A 17265-nucleotide genomic window follows, 5' to 3' on the forward strand; every position below is an offset into this window, starting at 1 on the left:
AAAGTTGATATTGCAATTAGGATTAAAAGGTTGTATAAAGTTTAACAAGCTTTGAGGGTCTTTTTTTAAACTTTAAGGGTTACAAAAATGAACTCACCATTACGTAATTACAACAATTTTATTTGATATTACAATGCTAAAATATGACGAATGGACAGATTCAACCAATTCGGCCCTTTTGGATGGATTAGACATCAATCATAAGACAACCTATCATTCTGCAATTGTAAAGGACTTTCTAGGCTGACGATGCTCTTCCTCAATCAACAATAAACATTGAGGTAATTTAACCTTTACCAGTGACTAGATATTATTAAGCTTGAGCCATTTTTCTGTCCCTAAGTGAAGAAAGTCCTTACAAGGCACTCTGAAGTTTCTCAAGATGTTTAAATGTTGTGGGAGATTTCACTTTCAAAATACCTTTTGAGCCAGTCATTTGTAAAAGAATTGTATTGCAAACTTTCAACATCTTGAAACACTTCAATACTTTCCCACACAATAAATACAAATCTAATACAATCTAAATGTAAAAATGTACAATCGAAACTACAACGAATATAAAAAATGTACAATAGAGTAAGAAACTAAGGACATGACAGGACATAAACTCAAGAAAACAACACAAACGTTTACAAACGTATTTACAATGCCAAACTTTGTGACGAGTTTCAGAAGTCTCACATTTTGTGCTGGTTAAAATACTAAATAAGTAAATGGGTTTTAAAAATTCATGAGAAAACTGTTTGTGCTAAACAATAACAATTTGTTTATCTACAACCTGAACAAAAGCTAAATATCACTGTTAAGAGTGTTAAGTAATTGTAATAACTGATTTGAAATCTATATTCTTAAGTTGTCAGCACAAAAAATGCTTTCAACTTTCCCATTAATTTGTACTATTATCACAAAGAAACAAGTATGTTTGAAAGTATCATAGATTCTTTACAGTTTTATCAATCAGTAAAATGTGTAAGTAAAAGCTGTTGCAAAACCTGTGGGAGAAGCTAGTTGTCAGATAATTCCTTCAACTTCGGAAATCCGAATAAATCGTTCTTCCTATACCAAATAAAAAAGGTTGGCAATTTTAATGTTTAACTTTTATAAGGTTAAATACATACTGTATATCAACTTAAGGTGTGAAGTACTGTTCTCCTGTTTCATTTATTAGTTTTAAGTGGTAGGAAGAATAAAAAAAATACGTAGAAAAGGTTGAAGTAGGACTAGGTCCCTGGATTATGTACACACCAGCGTTATGGCCTTGACTTTAGTGTTTGTTCTCCTTAAATGTTATATATAGTCTTAAATATGTTCAACCTATATTAGCAATGACAAGTTAAAACCCTAGAACTGTTCGCAAAACTGCTTTCCTTCAGCAAGACGGCCAAAACAATTAATTTAACGGTAAAGAAGGTATCCGTGTTATGGTCTGTATCTAGAATGTCTAATGTTTTCATTTGCAAAATCGTAGTTATTCTTTAATACTTTTGACTGATATGGCGACCGTACAAAGGTAGGTATTTTAAGGCAATTATGAATGGAGATGAGTGTAGGATGAGTGGTGCGATATCGTAGTCTTGTTGGTGACTAAGGCTGACATGTTCCTAACTGTTAATTAATAGCCCATACAGCCAAAGGCAACTAAACTAAGGGGCCTACAGTTTATATTGAAATCCGAACCTCATTTTTGCCTAGTAATTTACAAATTGCTCTAATTATCAGGATAGTACTGCGGATAGTAGTAGTACTCACTAGTATGAACGTTAATTCACACCAGGGAGTATTGCATCCACTGATCATGCCTATAGATATCCATAATTTATGACTACAATTCAGCTACTAAGCTTTAGAATATAGCCATAAATAAATATAGACTGCCAAAGGAAGGTTCCACGATGTGCCGCTAGAGCATGCTCAGTGTTCGTTGATTTACTGCCCTAGTCTACTCACTGTCTACTACCAGCACTACAACCCTTGCAAACAAAAGGCTACCAACGTATCAGACCCACTTTTCAATATGGGTGAAGTACAAAATTCTCAAATCCCGTAATTTTAACAAAAAAGCCCATTTTTTATCCCTGGAAATTTTTTAAACATGAATAAATAACGGAACAAACGCCTACCCCCCGGATTCTGGGGAATTCTCCAGAAGTTGGCAATCTTGGCTCCAACTACCAACTTGGCATGGTAACGCTCACTAGCACTTGACGCTGCAACGGTGTGCGCCGAAACTCCTAGCGGTGGACGTCAGAATATATGCTAACCGCAGCACAGCTGTTGGTCTAAATTCAATTCTTTTGTCTATGATATAGCCTACCTCCAAGAAATGCTTGTTAACATGTAGTTTCCTTTGTTTTGAGAAATAATTGTTTTAGTTTACAGAACAACATAGCAGTTGGCTTATTTTGCTTTATTTTTTTTTTTACTAAAATAGGCCTAAATGATAAAATATTGGAAAAGTGACATTAGTGGAAGCTAGAGGGGATGAAAAATGAAGACAGGTTTTGAAAAGCTCTTGGTGTGACCGTAAACCTCAGGTTTGTGTGGCCACATTGGTAAAGTAGGTCAAAAAGTAGGTATAAAGTAGGTCAAACTGCCAATAGAACATAAAATATTGAAAAAAAAATATCTTGCTAAAGGTTTACAATTAGCTGTGTCAGTTTTATTTCATCAGCTCTTGCACGAATGAACCTATTTTGTAGCAAGATTTTAACTGAATATGTTCATATTCATTTGAGATGGGGATGCCACCTATGTGTATATTTTAACCCAAATATGAGAGAAGGATGAGTGTAGAATGGATTGTGATGCCTTGTGTAGCTTTGTTACTGACTAAGACCAGCTGTTTCATTAGTCAGGACATTTATTGAAAGCCCGATGATTAAGGACAGCTGGGTCTAGTCACATTTACATAGTTACGGTAAAACATATTTGTGAGACATGGTTGCCAGTTCTAGGGTTAAAACTAGTTCTGACAATATGCTTAAGTTTCACAATGTAACTATATTAGTTAAGAGTCTCCATCACAACTCTGATCGACTTAAATCCTTCTATTACAAGGAAATTATAACAATAAAATCTACTAGAACGAGACTATTGAAAACTTAATTTTTCAACAATAATGTTGAGAAAACACTTTTTAATCTTGAAAATGTTGAAGAGAATTTTAGTAGGCTATACAAATCTACTACTACAAACAACCTTAACATATTTGTTGTGCTCTAATGCATGAACAGGCCAAAGTAGACTGGACATTTCCAGCCTGTAGTTCACCTATGGATTGATTGATGGGAGGGGGCAATCTATAGGTCCAGTCAGTCAACCGAGAATAAGTAAACTGTTTTAGTTTGCTTGTTTATGGATATATTTTGATCAAACTTGGCAAATTTAATTTATACTAAGCTGTTAATATTAAAAAAAAACGCCCTTTTTTACCCTCCCTGTAGCAGCAAACCTAGGTACCCATTAAACCTAATGCCACTTAAATAGATTTAAGTGAAAATCAAATCAGGTAAATGAAATTCTCTTAGTCTACAGGTGTGCTGAGGCGGGGGTATTTTTTACCTGTAAAATAGGTCACCAAAGTACTGACTCCCAGATTTCTTATACAGTAAATTATTATCTAATTTCTTTAGAAAACTGGTTGACTGGTTGAAATTGTTGGTAAACTCAAAAGTGTAAAATCATTTAACTATTTGTTATCCTTCTAATGTATAGACTTCTATCTTATGTAGGTACAAAAATAAAGTTTATTGTGTTGTACATTTTTTTGTGTGCTTTGAACTAGACACATGGAACTCTTTTCTCAGGTTGTGCATCCATTCCTTCTTCCTTAATTCCTAGCCAAGTGATTTTTTCTCCAAAAAACTTATTGTTGTATCCAACTCCTTGTTGCTAAAAAAAACTATTTGACTGATGAGGGTACTTTTCAGCACCAACTAATAGTACAACAGAGCAGTGATGAAGACTCTTTACAGATATCTAAATGCGAAAATCTCGTATAAAAACATTTTAACCTACACAGTTGGCATCACTGGTGCGGGTATCACGACACAGAGCAAGAGTGGCGCGGGGTGGGGTGTGGAGGGGTGGGGGGTTGTGGTCGCTTGTCTCCTCGGCACCGTGGCGGCATCGTAGTGAATGATGTCAGCGCGTACGACCGCAGGTGATTCTTGATAGTCGTGGGGAGGGGGAGCTGGTCTATGCCGTAGACCGTGGTGCGTGCAACAATACTGCGGCAACACAACTCCTGCAGACTCACCACTGTAACAGACGTTTAATTGTAACTCTTCAACAATTGGCTACTCATTAACAATTTGAATAATTGTTCAACTCACTTCTAGTGTCCTAAGAATAAAAGGAATTCCATTGCCTTCTATAAGGCAAACCAGGCTTATATAGTCTTGCACTCGTTTTTTTTACATTTTTTTTTATTTCACTCTTAATAGCCATGACAGCAACAATTTAGTGAAATCTCTTTGTCTACACTTAAAAATGTCCGGGGACAAAATAAATGTTGTGTGTGTGGGTGTGTTTTATGTGTTCTCTATAGTTTACCTGTACCAGTACTTCTTCTAAAGTAAGATAGGTGCTATCTCTTTACTCTACTAATCAAAATCCTGGCCTAGAGCCTTTCCTTAAAACAACTACATACCGATACCCTAGGTAATCCTTCATAGAATTTCCACCTCTCAAATAAGAAATGAACGCCTACAGAAGAAATACTTCTTTGCCATTACAGTCCACCAACTGACCTTGTACGGATGGAAGCCACTCTACAGGCACACATTTTGTTATCAACCTTATAACAACCTTTATCGACCCAAACAACCCATGTTTAATTCTTCCTAACGTGAATGCTTACAGCACGAAGCAAGAATTATTATAATAATTTATTTAATGTTGATTGAATTGGATCAACACAGTATGTGATAAGTCATACCTTTGTTGGACCGCCAAAGCCTCTCCATACCGTTGCGTTGCAAGGCCCTTCTGGACAACTCACTGAAGCTCTCCCTAATGTTGAAGTCGCACAATGGGCTGACCTGCAAAACGGTGAATCATCACAACAAACTAACTGTGATAGTTGGCCTTAAAATAAGCTATGGTTTGTCTACAATAAAGGGTATTTTGTAGTTAGTAGAAAGGGCAAGTTGTATTAGATTGAATGGTTTTTATGGATTGTTTCGAAAAAAAAATATAAAATAGTCTTCCCTAGACTGAATATTTAGCTATATTCAAATCCTTTAATATTCTAAAATAGGTTTAGGTTACTTGTTTGCTGTCTAAACAATCCTTAGGTACTAGCAGTACTATGACAACTACAGCTGTTTCGTGCTTGTAGAAAAATAGCACATGTTCAGGTCAAGAATATCTTACTAATAATCCCTCATGAGGAGTTCGTAAATTTTGACACTGAATGAATACGAAACGCGGTGCCGATGAAAGGTAATTCACGACTGTCGCGTGTCGGCATCGTTGACCCCTACCCAGTCGCAACTTACCTTCCAACATCGCCGCATCTCTAGGGATTATTAGTAAGACATTCTTAAGCTTAAGATGTTCTACTTTTCTACAAGCAAACAACAGCTGTAGTCGCCATCGTAGTACTTGTACCTAAGGATCGTTTAGACAGCAAAAAAGTTACCTAACCTAGATTAGTTTTTTTCCTAAGACGAACCTGAGGTCAATTCATCGTGCCATTAATATATTATAAGAACAAGTTCCTTAAAGTTAGATGGAAGAAATGTTCCCTGTGTTAGCAGAAATCTTAGATAATTAAATACGTCATGATTAAGCCCACTTGAGCAAATCTTATGGAGATTTGAAATAATGTTTTTGATAGTACCAGAAACATAAAGCCCCTTTGAACAAGAAATATGTCGAACTGTTTGAAATTAACACTAACTTAATTTAAAGCAGATTATAGGATAACATTTTTTATGTTAACCTCCAGATTACATTAAATAGGTTTGAACATCTGCTTATATGTAGGTAATGTAAGTTGGTAGTGCCGCAACTAGTTTCAACTTCTCATCCCCTAAGGCTTTGAAGGTGCCATAACCGCTTCACCAGAAGGTCGTTGATCAGTAACACATTCAACTTGTAGACAGACACATGAAGACAAACATTAAAACTACACATTAAAACGATTATGACAGTAACAACGGGAACGGGGAATTGAGTGACACAACCGGATGGATGTAGAGATTGAAACTAGTTGCAACCCTAGCAACAATTTGGACACAGAAGCAGGTAATTAAACCAATTGCTGTATGTTAACATTTTGTACAAAAACATAAATTACAGCCATTTAAATAGTTTTTGCATACCATTTAAAATTTAAGTAAAACTATCAAAGTGAAATGTCTGCCTCTGTCAAACTCACCTCGAAGAAAGCCATGCCGTTGCGAGATGCATATGTTTCTGCGTCCCGTGTGCATACTTGCCTCTTGAACGCAAGATGCAGACGGTTGCCGACCAGAACCTTGGGAACCCCAGGAGCATGCTGCAACATTCAATCATTGGTTATTTATAACATTATAAATTTGGATTGAATGTGAATGGATTCAATATCAATATCCTCAAGTGAATGAAGGCCAAAAATAAAATTCAAATTAAGAAGGCTATTAAACTTTTTTTTCTTTAGATGAGGATTTTGAGGCAGATAGGTTTAACAGCAGCTTACTTTACAAAGAAAAATTGCATTGAAGAAAATGCACTGTAAATGAACAAATTGAATTTTCTGTGCTAGTAGCTTTACTACTAAAGAAAAATATTGTAGCTACCTTCAAAACATTTACGTGTTTTTGTCCAAAACATTTATGTGTTTTTGAGCATTTTTATCTATTTTCATCAATTCGGAAAATCTGTTGTTAAAATTTATCCACCTCAAAATCCTTACAAAGGCTTACAAATTATTATATTGATGAAAATAAGTAGGATATATAATAATTTGGATCTCAAAGTATCATAAAACCCTTTATATGCATTGGATACTTATATGAAACAGATTATTTTGGCATCAATGTTCTATTAGACCACTCCATAAAAAATAACTTACTGTTTTAATCTGTATCTAGCTGTCAAACTATTCAGACGATTTAGATAGGCCTATGAGAGAAATGAAATAGGCCTAGATACAGATATGTTATTATTTTCCTGTTAGTCAAAATCAAAAGGAAATGAGTAGGCCCATGACAAATTAAATATATAAATTTAGTTTCTGGTTCAGTAGTTTAAAAGAGCAATTGACTAAAAAAATGAGTCAATAACGAGGTTGTGATTATTGTGTTATGAGTCACATAAGTATTACACATATGAGACCATTATTAGAAACTCAGGAATCTAGACAAAGGTGCTGAGAAGAAGCTGCTAGCATTTAAAAACAAAGTACTTAGGAAAATCTTGGGACCAAAATAGAATAGAGAATCAAGCATAATAAGGAATCAAAAGATTTGTTTCAAGCACCTGATGTGATTGCTGAAGCAAAATCTAGATGTCTGACATAGACTGTAGGCCTACAGTAAGCCTAACAAAGAGGGTGAGGGGATGAACATATCATAAAACCAATATAGCTTGAAGGAAAAGTGGGTCTAATCTGCAAATGTTTGGGTTTCTTTCATCCAAAAAGAGGCCAAAAACTAATGTTAATACTAAAAATCAGATAGCTTAATTCCTATGGGAAATTCGCTAAGAGTTTAAATGAAGAGTAGACACAGGATCTGAGGAAGTGGGGGCAGATTGTTGGGGGAGCTAAATCTCTTCTTGGATAAAAATGGTCATCGGAAACTGATTGATGTCAACTCACATTCTCCACCTCCTTGAGCCAGCGGTCCAGTCCGTCGAAGGACCATTTGTTGGTGATGTCGTAGACCAGGAGGATGCCCTGAGCGCCGCGAGAGTACGACCGTATGATCGTACAGAACCGACCTTGGCCCGACGTGTCCCATAACTGCAGCTTCACTCGCTTGCCGTCAAGTAGGATCGTTGTGGTCTTGTAAGCTGTAAACATGAACAGATTAACTTCAGTTTAGGATGCTGAATTGGACTAAGGCTAAGTTAAATCAGCAATAGTCAACTCCATTAAAGTCTAACTTGTTCAAATAATAGCCAGGAGAAACAAATTAAGCACCGGTTCATCATTGATCTGTTGAACTCACAATCTGTTAGTATATGAGTGAAGGGCAAAACTTTGATATCCGAATCTGTAATTACTTTTTAAAAAGTTAGTTAAATCAATTGTTAAATTCAATCCATATTATGTTAGGCCTAGAATTTTGGATTTTGGTAGGCAAAGTAAGCTTACAGTACCATCGAATCTATATTTTTATGCAATGTTTAAAATCCTAATAATATGGAGTCGGATATCAAAATTAAGTAACTTTTCAGTTAACTTAAGCTACATCACAGATGTGTAAACTATTCCAGGATTAGGTTAGGTACCAGTATGATTTTAATAGGCCTAACTAAATTGCTTAAGTAAACAGAGTTTACACCCACAATGAAGGATAAGATTGAATGTGATTTAAAGATAAGACCAACTTATTAACCACTGCATAGCATAGTAGGCCTCAGCTTACACAATTTGAAATTAATTTTACTTATCCCAGATTATGCCCATTTCCTAGCAGAAAACTGATTTAAGTTCAGTGTGCTAGCCTATTTTGAATTCGCTTAACACGTTTGCTGCGCTGTATGTTTTTGTGCATTATTCAAATGGTGTGTTACGAGATGTATATAGGTCTCGACCGCTATGGTTGCCCAGACGCGATACGAGACCCCGAAATTACGTTGCTCAGTAATCGTTTACACATCATAACTTCACAAAGAAAGGAGAGAGAGAGAGAGCTTTCTGTGTTTGTTTATGTGAACTAGTACAATGTTGACAACCTTCAGCCAGCCCAGGAATGAAATATGACGTAATTGTACGAGACCCTGAGATTTTGTATCGCACAGCTAGCCTATAAGACCAACAGATCGTAACATTAGCCTACAGCTGTTGTGTAGTTAATTATTTATTTGCATTACCGGTAACTCTTTTCCTACAAAAAAAAAATGAAAATATGTGTTTTCTATTTACGAATAACGGTAGGCTACCTAATAATAGTAGGTAACCATAATGAAATACCTAGATATTTTATCTTTCTATTATCACTTTTCATAATAATGCGTTGGTACTTTCCTGTTAAAGGGAACATTCATTATTATCGATGATTTTTTTCGATGTATCGATACTTTTGTTTTCCGATCCATTACAAATTGACAACTGATCTTGTTTAGGCTAAAATAGTCTATTATATGGATTATGAAATGAAACTGTTATAAGCTAACCTAACATAACCAACCAAACTTGCTGTAGGCCTACTATTTAAAAATTCCTTTTGATAACAGAAAAGGCAAGTTAAACACAGAAATTTTAAATGTTACACGGCAAGTTTGGTTAGTTATATTAGGTTATTTTTTTTAAACAGTTTCATTTCATAATTGTTTGTTGATACTGAACAATATTTATCGTAGTTGTCAGCTGATATGTTTCAATTTGTTAATATCGATATATCGAGAAAAAATTCATCGATAATAATGAATGTTCCCTTTAACAGGAAAGTACCAATGTGTTTCCTTATGGCTGATTTCAGCATAATAAAATACAAATGAAAGTAGGGCCTACGTTATAATTTTGGGGTTGGCAATGACCTAGAAATGAGCGCGGAGTGGGGGAAGAGGTGGGTGAGACCTTGAAGCTATATTTAGACTTGCACCACTTCTCCAAAAGGCTCGCAAGGGGGATTCCAATCACAGGACAATGATACAAAGTTGTTTTTTGGGAATTCCTTGCCCGGTTTGACATTTGATTGTCAGTTTCCACGCTTACAAACTTTAAATCATCAAAAATATCATTTGAAACCACAATTATTTGATATTGATTTGATATGTTTTTGATATATTTTGCCATCTTTCAATATTGTATACATTCTTGTAAACTGGTGTAAACCGTTGGGAAATAAATAAATAAATAAATATGAAATACTAGGGACCAGAAGAAATAAGTTATTCATTTAAATTCAAATTAATGCCATGATTTGCATACCATTTAAACATCAAAATACCAAATTGCGCATTCTTGATATATGAGATCATGACCTATAGGGCCTACTACGCATCCGGTAGGGCTGTTTCAGAAGAGAAGCACGTCGATAATCATAAATTGATGTTCCCGTAGTTGAAAACAATTATTTTGTAAATCTATAAAACATTAGATCCCAACTCATAAAGATAACAACTTAAAAAAAAACATCATTATTCTTTCTCTGTGTTCTTCCATTCATTCTTGGGTTTCCTTTCATTCACGCATTCGACAAGTTGTTAAGTTTAGGTACTAATCACCTGCAGTAGTCTCATGTGGCGTTTAGAATACGGTAACTATTTTTGATACGAGATCCACAGGTCTCATATCGTAATAAAGAAAAAGTGTAGGCCTATTAACTTATTTCAGTGTGTTACAAGATCTATATAGCCTATCTGGTTCATTTAATCTTTACTACATAGTTGTTTCATCAATAAATAAGTCTATGCATTCTGTATACCTACGGTACAAGTTTAATTTGTTTACAATAACTGTAGGCCTAACTTAGGCCTACCTACGACGAAATATCGTTTTTTCTTTTAATCAAAAAATCACTTTATTTAAGAACATGAAATAGGTAAGTTACTTATACCGGTACAAGAATACATAATCATTGTAAGAATAGTATTCCCTCGAATGGACTACAAGTCCGTGCTCGAGGGAAGAAACCGTGTTGTAAGAAAATAGGCTAACTTAAAGGGAAAAGCCAAATTATGGATCCCAAACTAGGCCTACGGGCTAGGTACGATACAAGACCTAAGGATCTCTTAACACAGTGAACAAGTTAGGTAGGCCTAGGCCTTACAACTAGCCTAGCTAAGCACATTCCTTTAAGATGTTAGGCCTATTCCAATTTTGACTTGTAGACCTAGACCTAAGTTAGCCTAAACTTGGAAAAACATAATAAACAAAGCCTATGCTGCCTAGGCCTAGGATGAAACTTGCTCAGTTACTAGGTCACAAATTGTGGATATATATAGGCATGATCTGCGGATGCAATACTCCCTGGTGTGGATTAACGTCCGCACTAGTGAGTACTACCTACCACTATCCGCAGTACTATCCTGATACTTAGACCAATTCGTAAATTAGGCCTACATTGGCAAAAATGTGATTTGGACTCCACTATCCTTAGCCTTAACTGAGGTACCTTAGGGGTCATTGTCAAATTGAGAGAGAATTTAAGTCTTTGTCTTGAAAAAAAGTAATAACAAGTAAAATTTACACTAAAACTATTTTTTTATAAGTTAAATCAACAGATATATGTGATAGAGTATTTATTTTGTTTAGATATTAAGTACAAAATAAATAAAAAAATATATTAGATATGTTTTATCAGTTTCGTCACTGTCCTCAGACAGGCAATGTTAGGTTTTCAGATTGTTTAAATGAAGAAAAATGTTTTTAAAATAAACGTAATACATATGAATGGGTTAATTTATTTACCCTTATGTTCCTTACCAACACCTAGTTTTAATAAACTCCTTGCATTTAATTCAAAATAACTGAAATCGATGTGTCACCTGATGTCAAATTCGTCTGCAAGCAGTTCAACAAATTGCCACCAGAAAGTCAGACGAAAACAAAAAACTCCCATCAACCCCTACTTTGTGTGAGAAACGGCAGAAGTTTGATACTGTGCAAGTTTTAAAATGAATTTTCGCAATATAATACTGTGAATTAGATAAAATCAAGTAAAATTAGGCGAGTACCTTAATTAAGCATCAGTTTCGTTACTTTATTATTTCAGATAATCATCACATTTGTGAATCTAACAAAGCCATAGTTGAAGACACCGATGAAAGTGGACATAACCTCAAAGATTTGTTTGTCATATTCAATTTAGGTTAGAGCGTTGTGGAAGTTAAATGCAAAGAACGTCAGTTTCGCTACGATCAGTTTTGTTACGTGATGAAACTGATTTCCTATTAGTCAGGTTATGTAACGTGACGAAACTGATTAAAACGTAATGAAACTGATAGTTTTGGTTAAATAATAAGTACATTAACGTTAGTACTTGCTTCCAGTAAGTCTGAATTAGTTTAAAATACATCACATAATGTAATATTACAGAAATTATCTAATTTATTGCAGAATTTCCATAAGAAAAATAGCTATTCAGATGACCAACGCGACATTTTAACAGGATTTTTGGAAGAGGGGGGTTTAGACAAGGCCACACTAGGTTTAGACCACGATGTAAGGATAAAGACAAGGGCTGTGCATAGTCAGCTGATGTGACGTCAGCGGGCTTGTCGCTAGGACTTTAAACTACGTAGATGTGAACTAAACCAAGTTTAGTCTGATGAAATTTAATTTTTGGTTCTATCATATGATTGAATGTTTATGTTTATTATTTGTTTACTTACAAATTAAAATAAGCTTAAATTACGGTTATTTTATTTTGATGTTTGTTTTTAGGGTTAGGAGTAAAATCAGTTTCGTCACGTAAAATCAGTTTCATGACGCTATGTCAGTTTCGTCACGCTTGGAAAATGAATTTTAATTTAAGAGTAAAAATTTACTTAATTTCATTTAACAATTATTGTGTTAAAGGAAAGGTTAAACAAATCATTGGTAGGTACTCAAAGAATTAATAGATGAATTTTTTTAAACCTTTTATTAACAAAATTTGCTGTGATTCTCGGCAATTTCTCCCGGAAACATACAATATTGTTATTAAACTTACCCTAAAATGAAGAAAAAAAATATTTTATGGGTTTATTACAATTATATATCATTAACTAAGCTGTAGTTATAGCCTAATTCATAATTTCATAAAATATGGTTTTTTTGCAAATATTTGAAAAACGTGACAAAACTGACGTTTTTTATGTAGCTTGGCCGAAACAAATTGTTAAAAAATATAACAAATTAAATTTGAGCTCTGCTAACCTCAAGATGTTTTATTCAACCATTTTTACAATGTACTTTTGCCAAATAAACAAAAAAAAAACTAAATAAAAGATTTTTTTTTACGGACTTGGTTTTTTCTCTTAATTTGACAATGACCCTTAGGCCTAGTTGCCATTGGCTGTAAGTTATGGCCTGTTAATTAACAGCAGTGTCTAAGGAATATGTCAGACTTAGTCACTAACAAGACTACAAGATCGCACCACTCATCCAAAACTCGTCTCCATTGATACCTAGGCCCTACTTGGCTTAAAATACTTGTTACATTCGTATGGTCGCCATTTCTAAGTTAAGTAGGGAGGTATATTAAAGTATTAAAAATGGGAGTAACTTAGCTTGAAAGTACATAAACTTAGGCCTATTATAAAAACTTATCATAACTAACTTAACATAGGCTACTACAACTATAACTACTACAACAGTCAGGGTAGCCTGAGACGTCAAATGAGAAAAGGATACTAACACCTACCACTCCCGCTACAAAAGGGCGATTCGGAGGAACCGTCCTCAAGTCCTTCAGCACTTAATATTTCTTGTTTTCCAACGTCACTGTCACCTACTAGTAAAAATTTCAACAAGTAATCATATTGTTTCTGTTGACATGAAACAGTCTGTTGCATTCTTTCGTCCGTTGCCATAACATAGGCTTACACTTTTATTTCTCGTACGCATAATAAACGTATTAAAAATAATATTAAATACAATCAAATGTTGCAATAATAAAGGTACAATAACTCAAAGGTAAAACTACACCATCTCGACAACATAAAAGTGCACAATAGTTCAACTTATTGATTAACAATAAACTATGACAAACACACGAAAGGAAGCCATTTTTATTTTGATTTTGGTTCCTCCTGCTGGCTGCTGGGTTGACTGTTGACTTGCTTTGCTAGAACGAACACCTGGTTTGGGTTAGTGATTTTCAGCTGCTACGAATTTTCAAGCACAGATAGTGTCATAAAGTTCTTTTATTTACCAAATTCCATTCCACGTATCATCATAGATTATTCATGTCATTTGGGAGATGCATAATCAATGATATCACCTACTGTATTTCAGTGAATTAATACAGTTAGTTGTTAACGCTTTCAAGAAAAACATTGTCTCCCTTAAACAAATTCTTGAACAAAGTTTTAATTAAAATATAAGTGCAACCTTGAAGAAGTTTATAAGTGGGTTCAAAAACAGCCTTACCCCCTACAGTTTCTATTGATTTCATTGAAGAATTGTTTATTGAATTTAGCAACAATAATAAAAAAAAAACTATCTTCTTGAATTGTCCATTAAGACCGGTACGACGGGGACGGACATCATTCCCTCCATTGTTTACTAGGGAGCTAAGATGTCTTGTAGCAAAAAAGAAACAAGTACATACGAAATTCAAGAAGTTCCATAATCTTACTGACCTGGATAAATTCAAAGCCAGTGCAAAAGGCTAGCAAGAAGAGTGTGCCACTCCGACTACATCAATAATAGAATCGGTGAGAGTCTAGACAGTGACCCCAGTCTTTTGGAGCTATATTCGCAATCTAAGAAAGTCGCCTTCAACGCAGGAAATTCTTCATCTAGGCGACAGAGTCGCAACTAATCCACTCGATATTCGTGAAATGTTCGCTGAGTTTTTTATTCCATATAAAGACCACCAGTGAATGAAGTCCCGGACTAGTCATACAATATGGAAATCAATTTGGCAAGCATAACTGTTTCAGCATTCAACATTGAGAAAAAAACGTAAGGATCTTGATCCTAAAAAGGGGGCTGGACCAGATGCGATACCAGCCAGTCTGCTCAATTATTGTGCTGAACCCTTGGCTCCAATAATAACTCTCTACCTATTTCAACAAATTTTTGCGAGTGGGAACATTTCCTCGAAATATGAAAGAGGGGTTCGTTGTACCAATTCATAAGAAAGGTGATTTGTCTGACGCCAGAAACTACAGACCGATCGTCATTCAGCCAGCTCTAGCAAAGGTTTTTGAGAGCTTGGTCCTCGATAGAATGTCCTTGCCTTTGGGATTAAGAACTATATAATCACTGAACAGCTTCAAGCCAGCCAGGAAGATCAACAACTACGAACCTATCCGTATTTACTGGTCGTATCTTATCCGCATTTTCCAATGGAAATCAACTGGATTGTATCTAATTTACCTGGACTTCATCAAGGCATTATTTGATATAATCAGCCACCCGCACCTGTTGAACAAGTTGAAGGCTTTTGCTCACCTGGGGCCCATTTCATAATAAAGTACAAACTAATATTATTAGTAAATCAGCTGATCGCCCAATGCAAATCTAATGGAAATTATAAGTTACAAGTTGGGGAAATCATGCGGGCACCCATGCTCCTGTTTTTTATTTGATTTGTTCTAATAAAATTCAAAACCGTGAAATTATTTAATTCATGTTGTGTGACCCAAAAAGTTCAGGTGCGGAATTTTACCCTCGTTGGCTGAAACACAAGTTTTTCTCTGGGGGTAAAATTCCGCTACCCCTGTATGTGTACAGACTCCAACGTTGGTCCAATTTGAGGAAATTTGGTATGTGAGGTACTGTACTACTAATCCATAGTATCTCTAGGAATTCTTCCATAAAATATATATATATATATTATGGTGGTTTTTCAAACTAACGGAAAATTCTGAGTATTGTACAAAATACGAATCAAACAATTTTTGTGGAAAATGTGTATGTTATACTAGTCTTTTACACCCTGAACAGAAAAGCACAATCCCTAATGCTTTAAAAATTACAGCTTGAAAGTAATTGCAATTGTTAACAATTTAACTTCTGGAGATAACAGTACCCACATACCAAATCTCTTCAAAAGCACAGGTGTAGTCTGCAAGTTCTGTTCGCACTCGCATACAATTTTGCAATACTTCGATTGTTGATAAAAGACTTCCTTGCATTAGATTTCAATGAATCAATTTCATACGTATGGAATTTGTCTGATATGTTAAATATAATATGATATATCTAAATATAAGTTGTTGAGAAACTCACAGCATACGATGTAACCTATTTTTCAAATTTCAAGTATTATACATGGGGGTCTGACTTAGGGGAGGTACAAATGAGGCATTTAGTTCAAAATTCCTCCGTGAACAGCGCTGTAGTAGAGAGCACTTTGGCAATGAAGGTTTACTAATCGCAAAAATAGTTCTGTTGATAAAATAAAATTATAAATGCCTAAAATTCAATTTTATTAATTTTTAATTATAAAATTAACTATCATAACCTAACCGAACTAACCAAACTTGCTGATAATGAAATAATATAACAAAAGTGTATAGTAATCGGAAAAATAATTCTGTTTATAAAATAAAACTAGAAATTGCTCAATTAAAATTTTATAATGACTTAATAATAAAATTAAACTGTAATAACCAAACCAAACCAACCAAACTTGCTGAAAATAAAAAAAATCTTGGACAAAAATTTAATGCCACCGGCGGGATTCGAACCCGGGACCTGCAGTATATCAGCCCGGCACGCTAATCATTAGACCACCGAGGCCGATGGCAATCGACAGTTTTGTTACGGTAATGGCATTCCCTCAGCTAATAAGAAGCCCTCAGCTGTCATCGTAGCCTCTTCTATACCTCCCCTGAGTAAATACCTATACATGGAAACAAACACCTGAGTTTCACAGTTAATATAGATAGCAGTTCATATTTATGTTATTTTGGTTAAATACACCACCAGCTGCATTATTTTTTGGTCTTTGTAAGGGAAGAGCCCAAAACTCAGACTCAAGGTCTTGTTACTGTGAAGACTTCAAGCACCAATATTATAATTGCCATGTGACAAAAAGGGTAAATATTTTTAAAAATATTGGAAGGTTAGGCTACATAATTCAACTATAAAGTTTGCTACTACTTTATTTTGGAAGAATGTTTAGACTAAATAAAATTAACACAGTGATTGATTGATTCATTGATCATTGATCTGACAACAAGAGTATAAGATGGGCGTTTTGCACAATTAGAATTATGGTTTAGGCAAAGTTAATTAATATGATTGTCTTAAATTGATATGATTTAGTAGGGGGATGATTTTAGAACAGTGAAAAGTAAAATGTAATACTGTAGTAGCTTAACTGATTGTAAAATACAAAGTAACCAAATAACTATTGTTAAGTTCAACAGTTTCGAATGCAGCTGTACATATTCTTGAACAGAATTCACACCAATGTAAAATTAACCTCGACTCAACATATTTTATCA

At 34.7% G+C, this 17265-nt stretch overlaps 1 protein-coding gene across 2 annotated transcripts; it reads right to left on the bottom strand.

The window, feature by feature from the left end:
• Positions 1-99: 99 nt before the first annotated feature.
• On the bottom strand, positions 100-13879 carry LOC129000171 (ras-related protein Rab-40C-like). 2 transcript variants are annotated; one of them, XM_054427114.1, is made up of 5 exons: positions 13506-13879; positions 7808-8001; positions 6386-6505; positions 4940-5042; positions 100-4260 (listed from the first exon to the last, which is right to left on the bottom strand). In XM_054427114.1, the coding sequence occupies exons 1-5, from the start codon at positions 13672-13674 to the stop codon at positions 4043-4045; spliced, it is 804 nt and encodes a 267-aa protein (XP_054283089.1). In that variant the 5' UTR covers positions 13675-13879; the 3' UTR covers positions 100-4042. The 2 variants fall into 2 exon arrangements, with proteins under 2 accessions (XP_054283089.1, XP_054283088.1); XM_054427113.1 differs by having other exon boundaries at positions 13500-13879.
• Between the last annotated feature and the right edge of the window lie 3386 nt (positions 13880-17265).

This window comes from Macrosteles quadrilineatus, unplaced genomic scaffold (genome assembly GCF_028750875.1).
Source record: "Macrosteles quadrilineatus isolate MER2022 unplaced genomic scaffold, UCM_ALF_1.0 Scaffold_8__2_contigs__length_117827958, whole genome shotgun sequence".
Classification (NCBI taxonomy): domain Eukaryota; kingdom Metazoa; phylum Arthropoda; class Insecta; order Hemiptera; family Cicadellidae; genus Macrosteles; species Macrosteles quadrilineatus.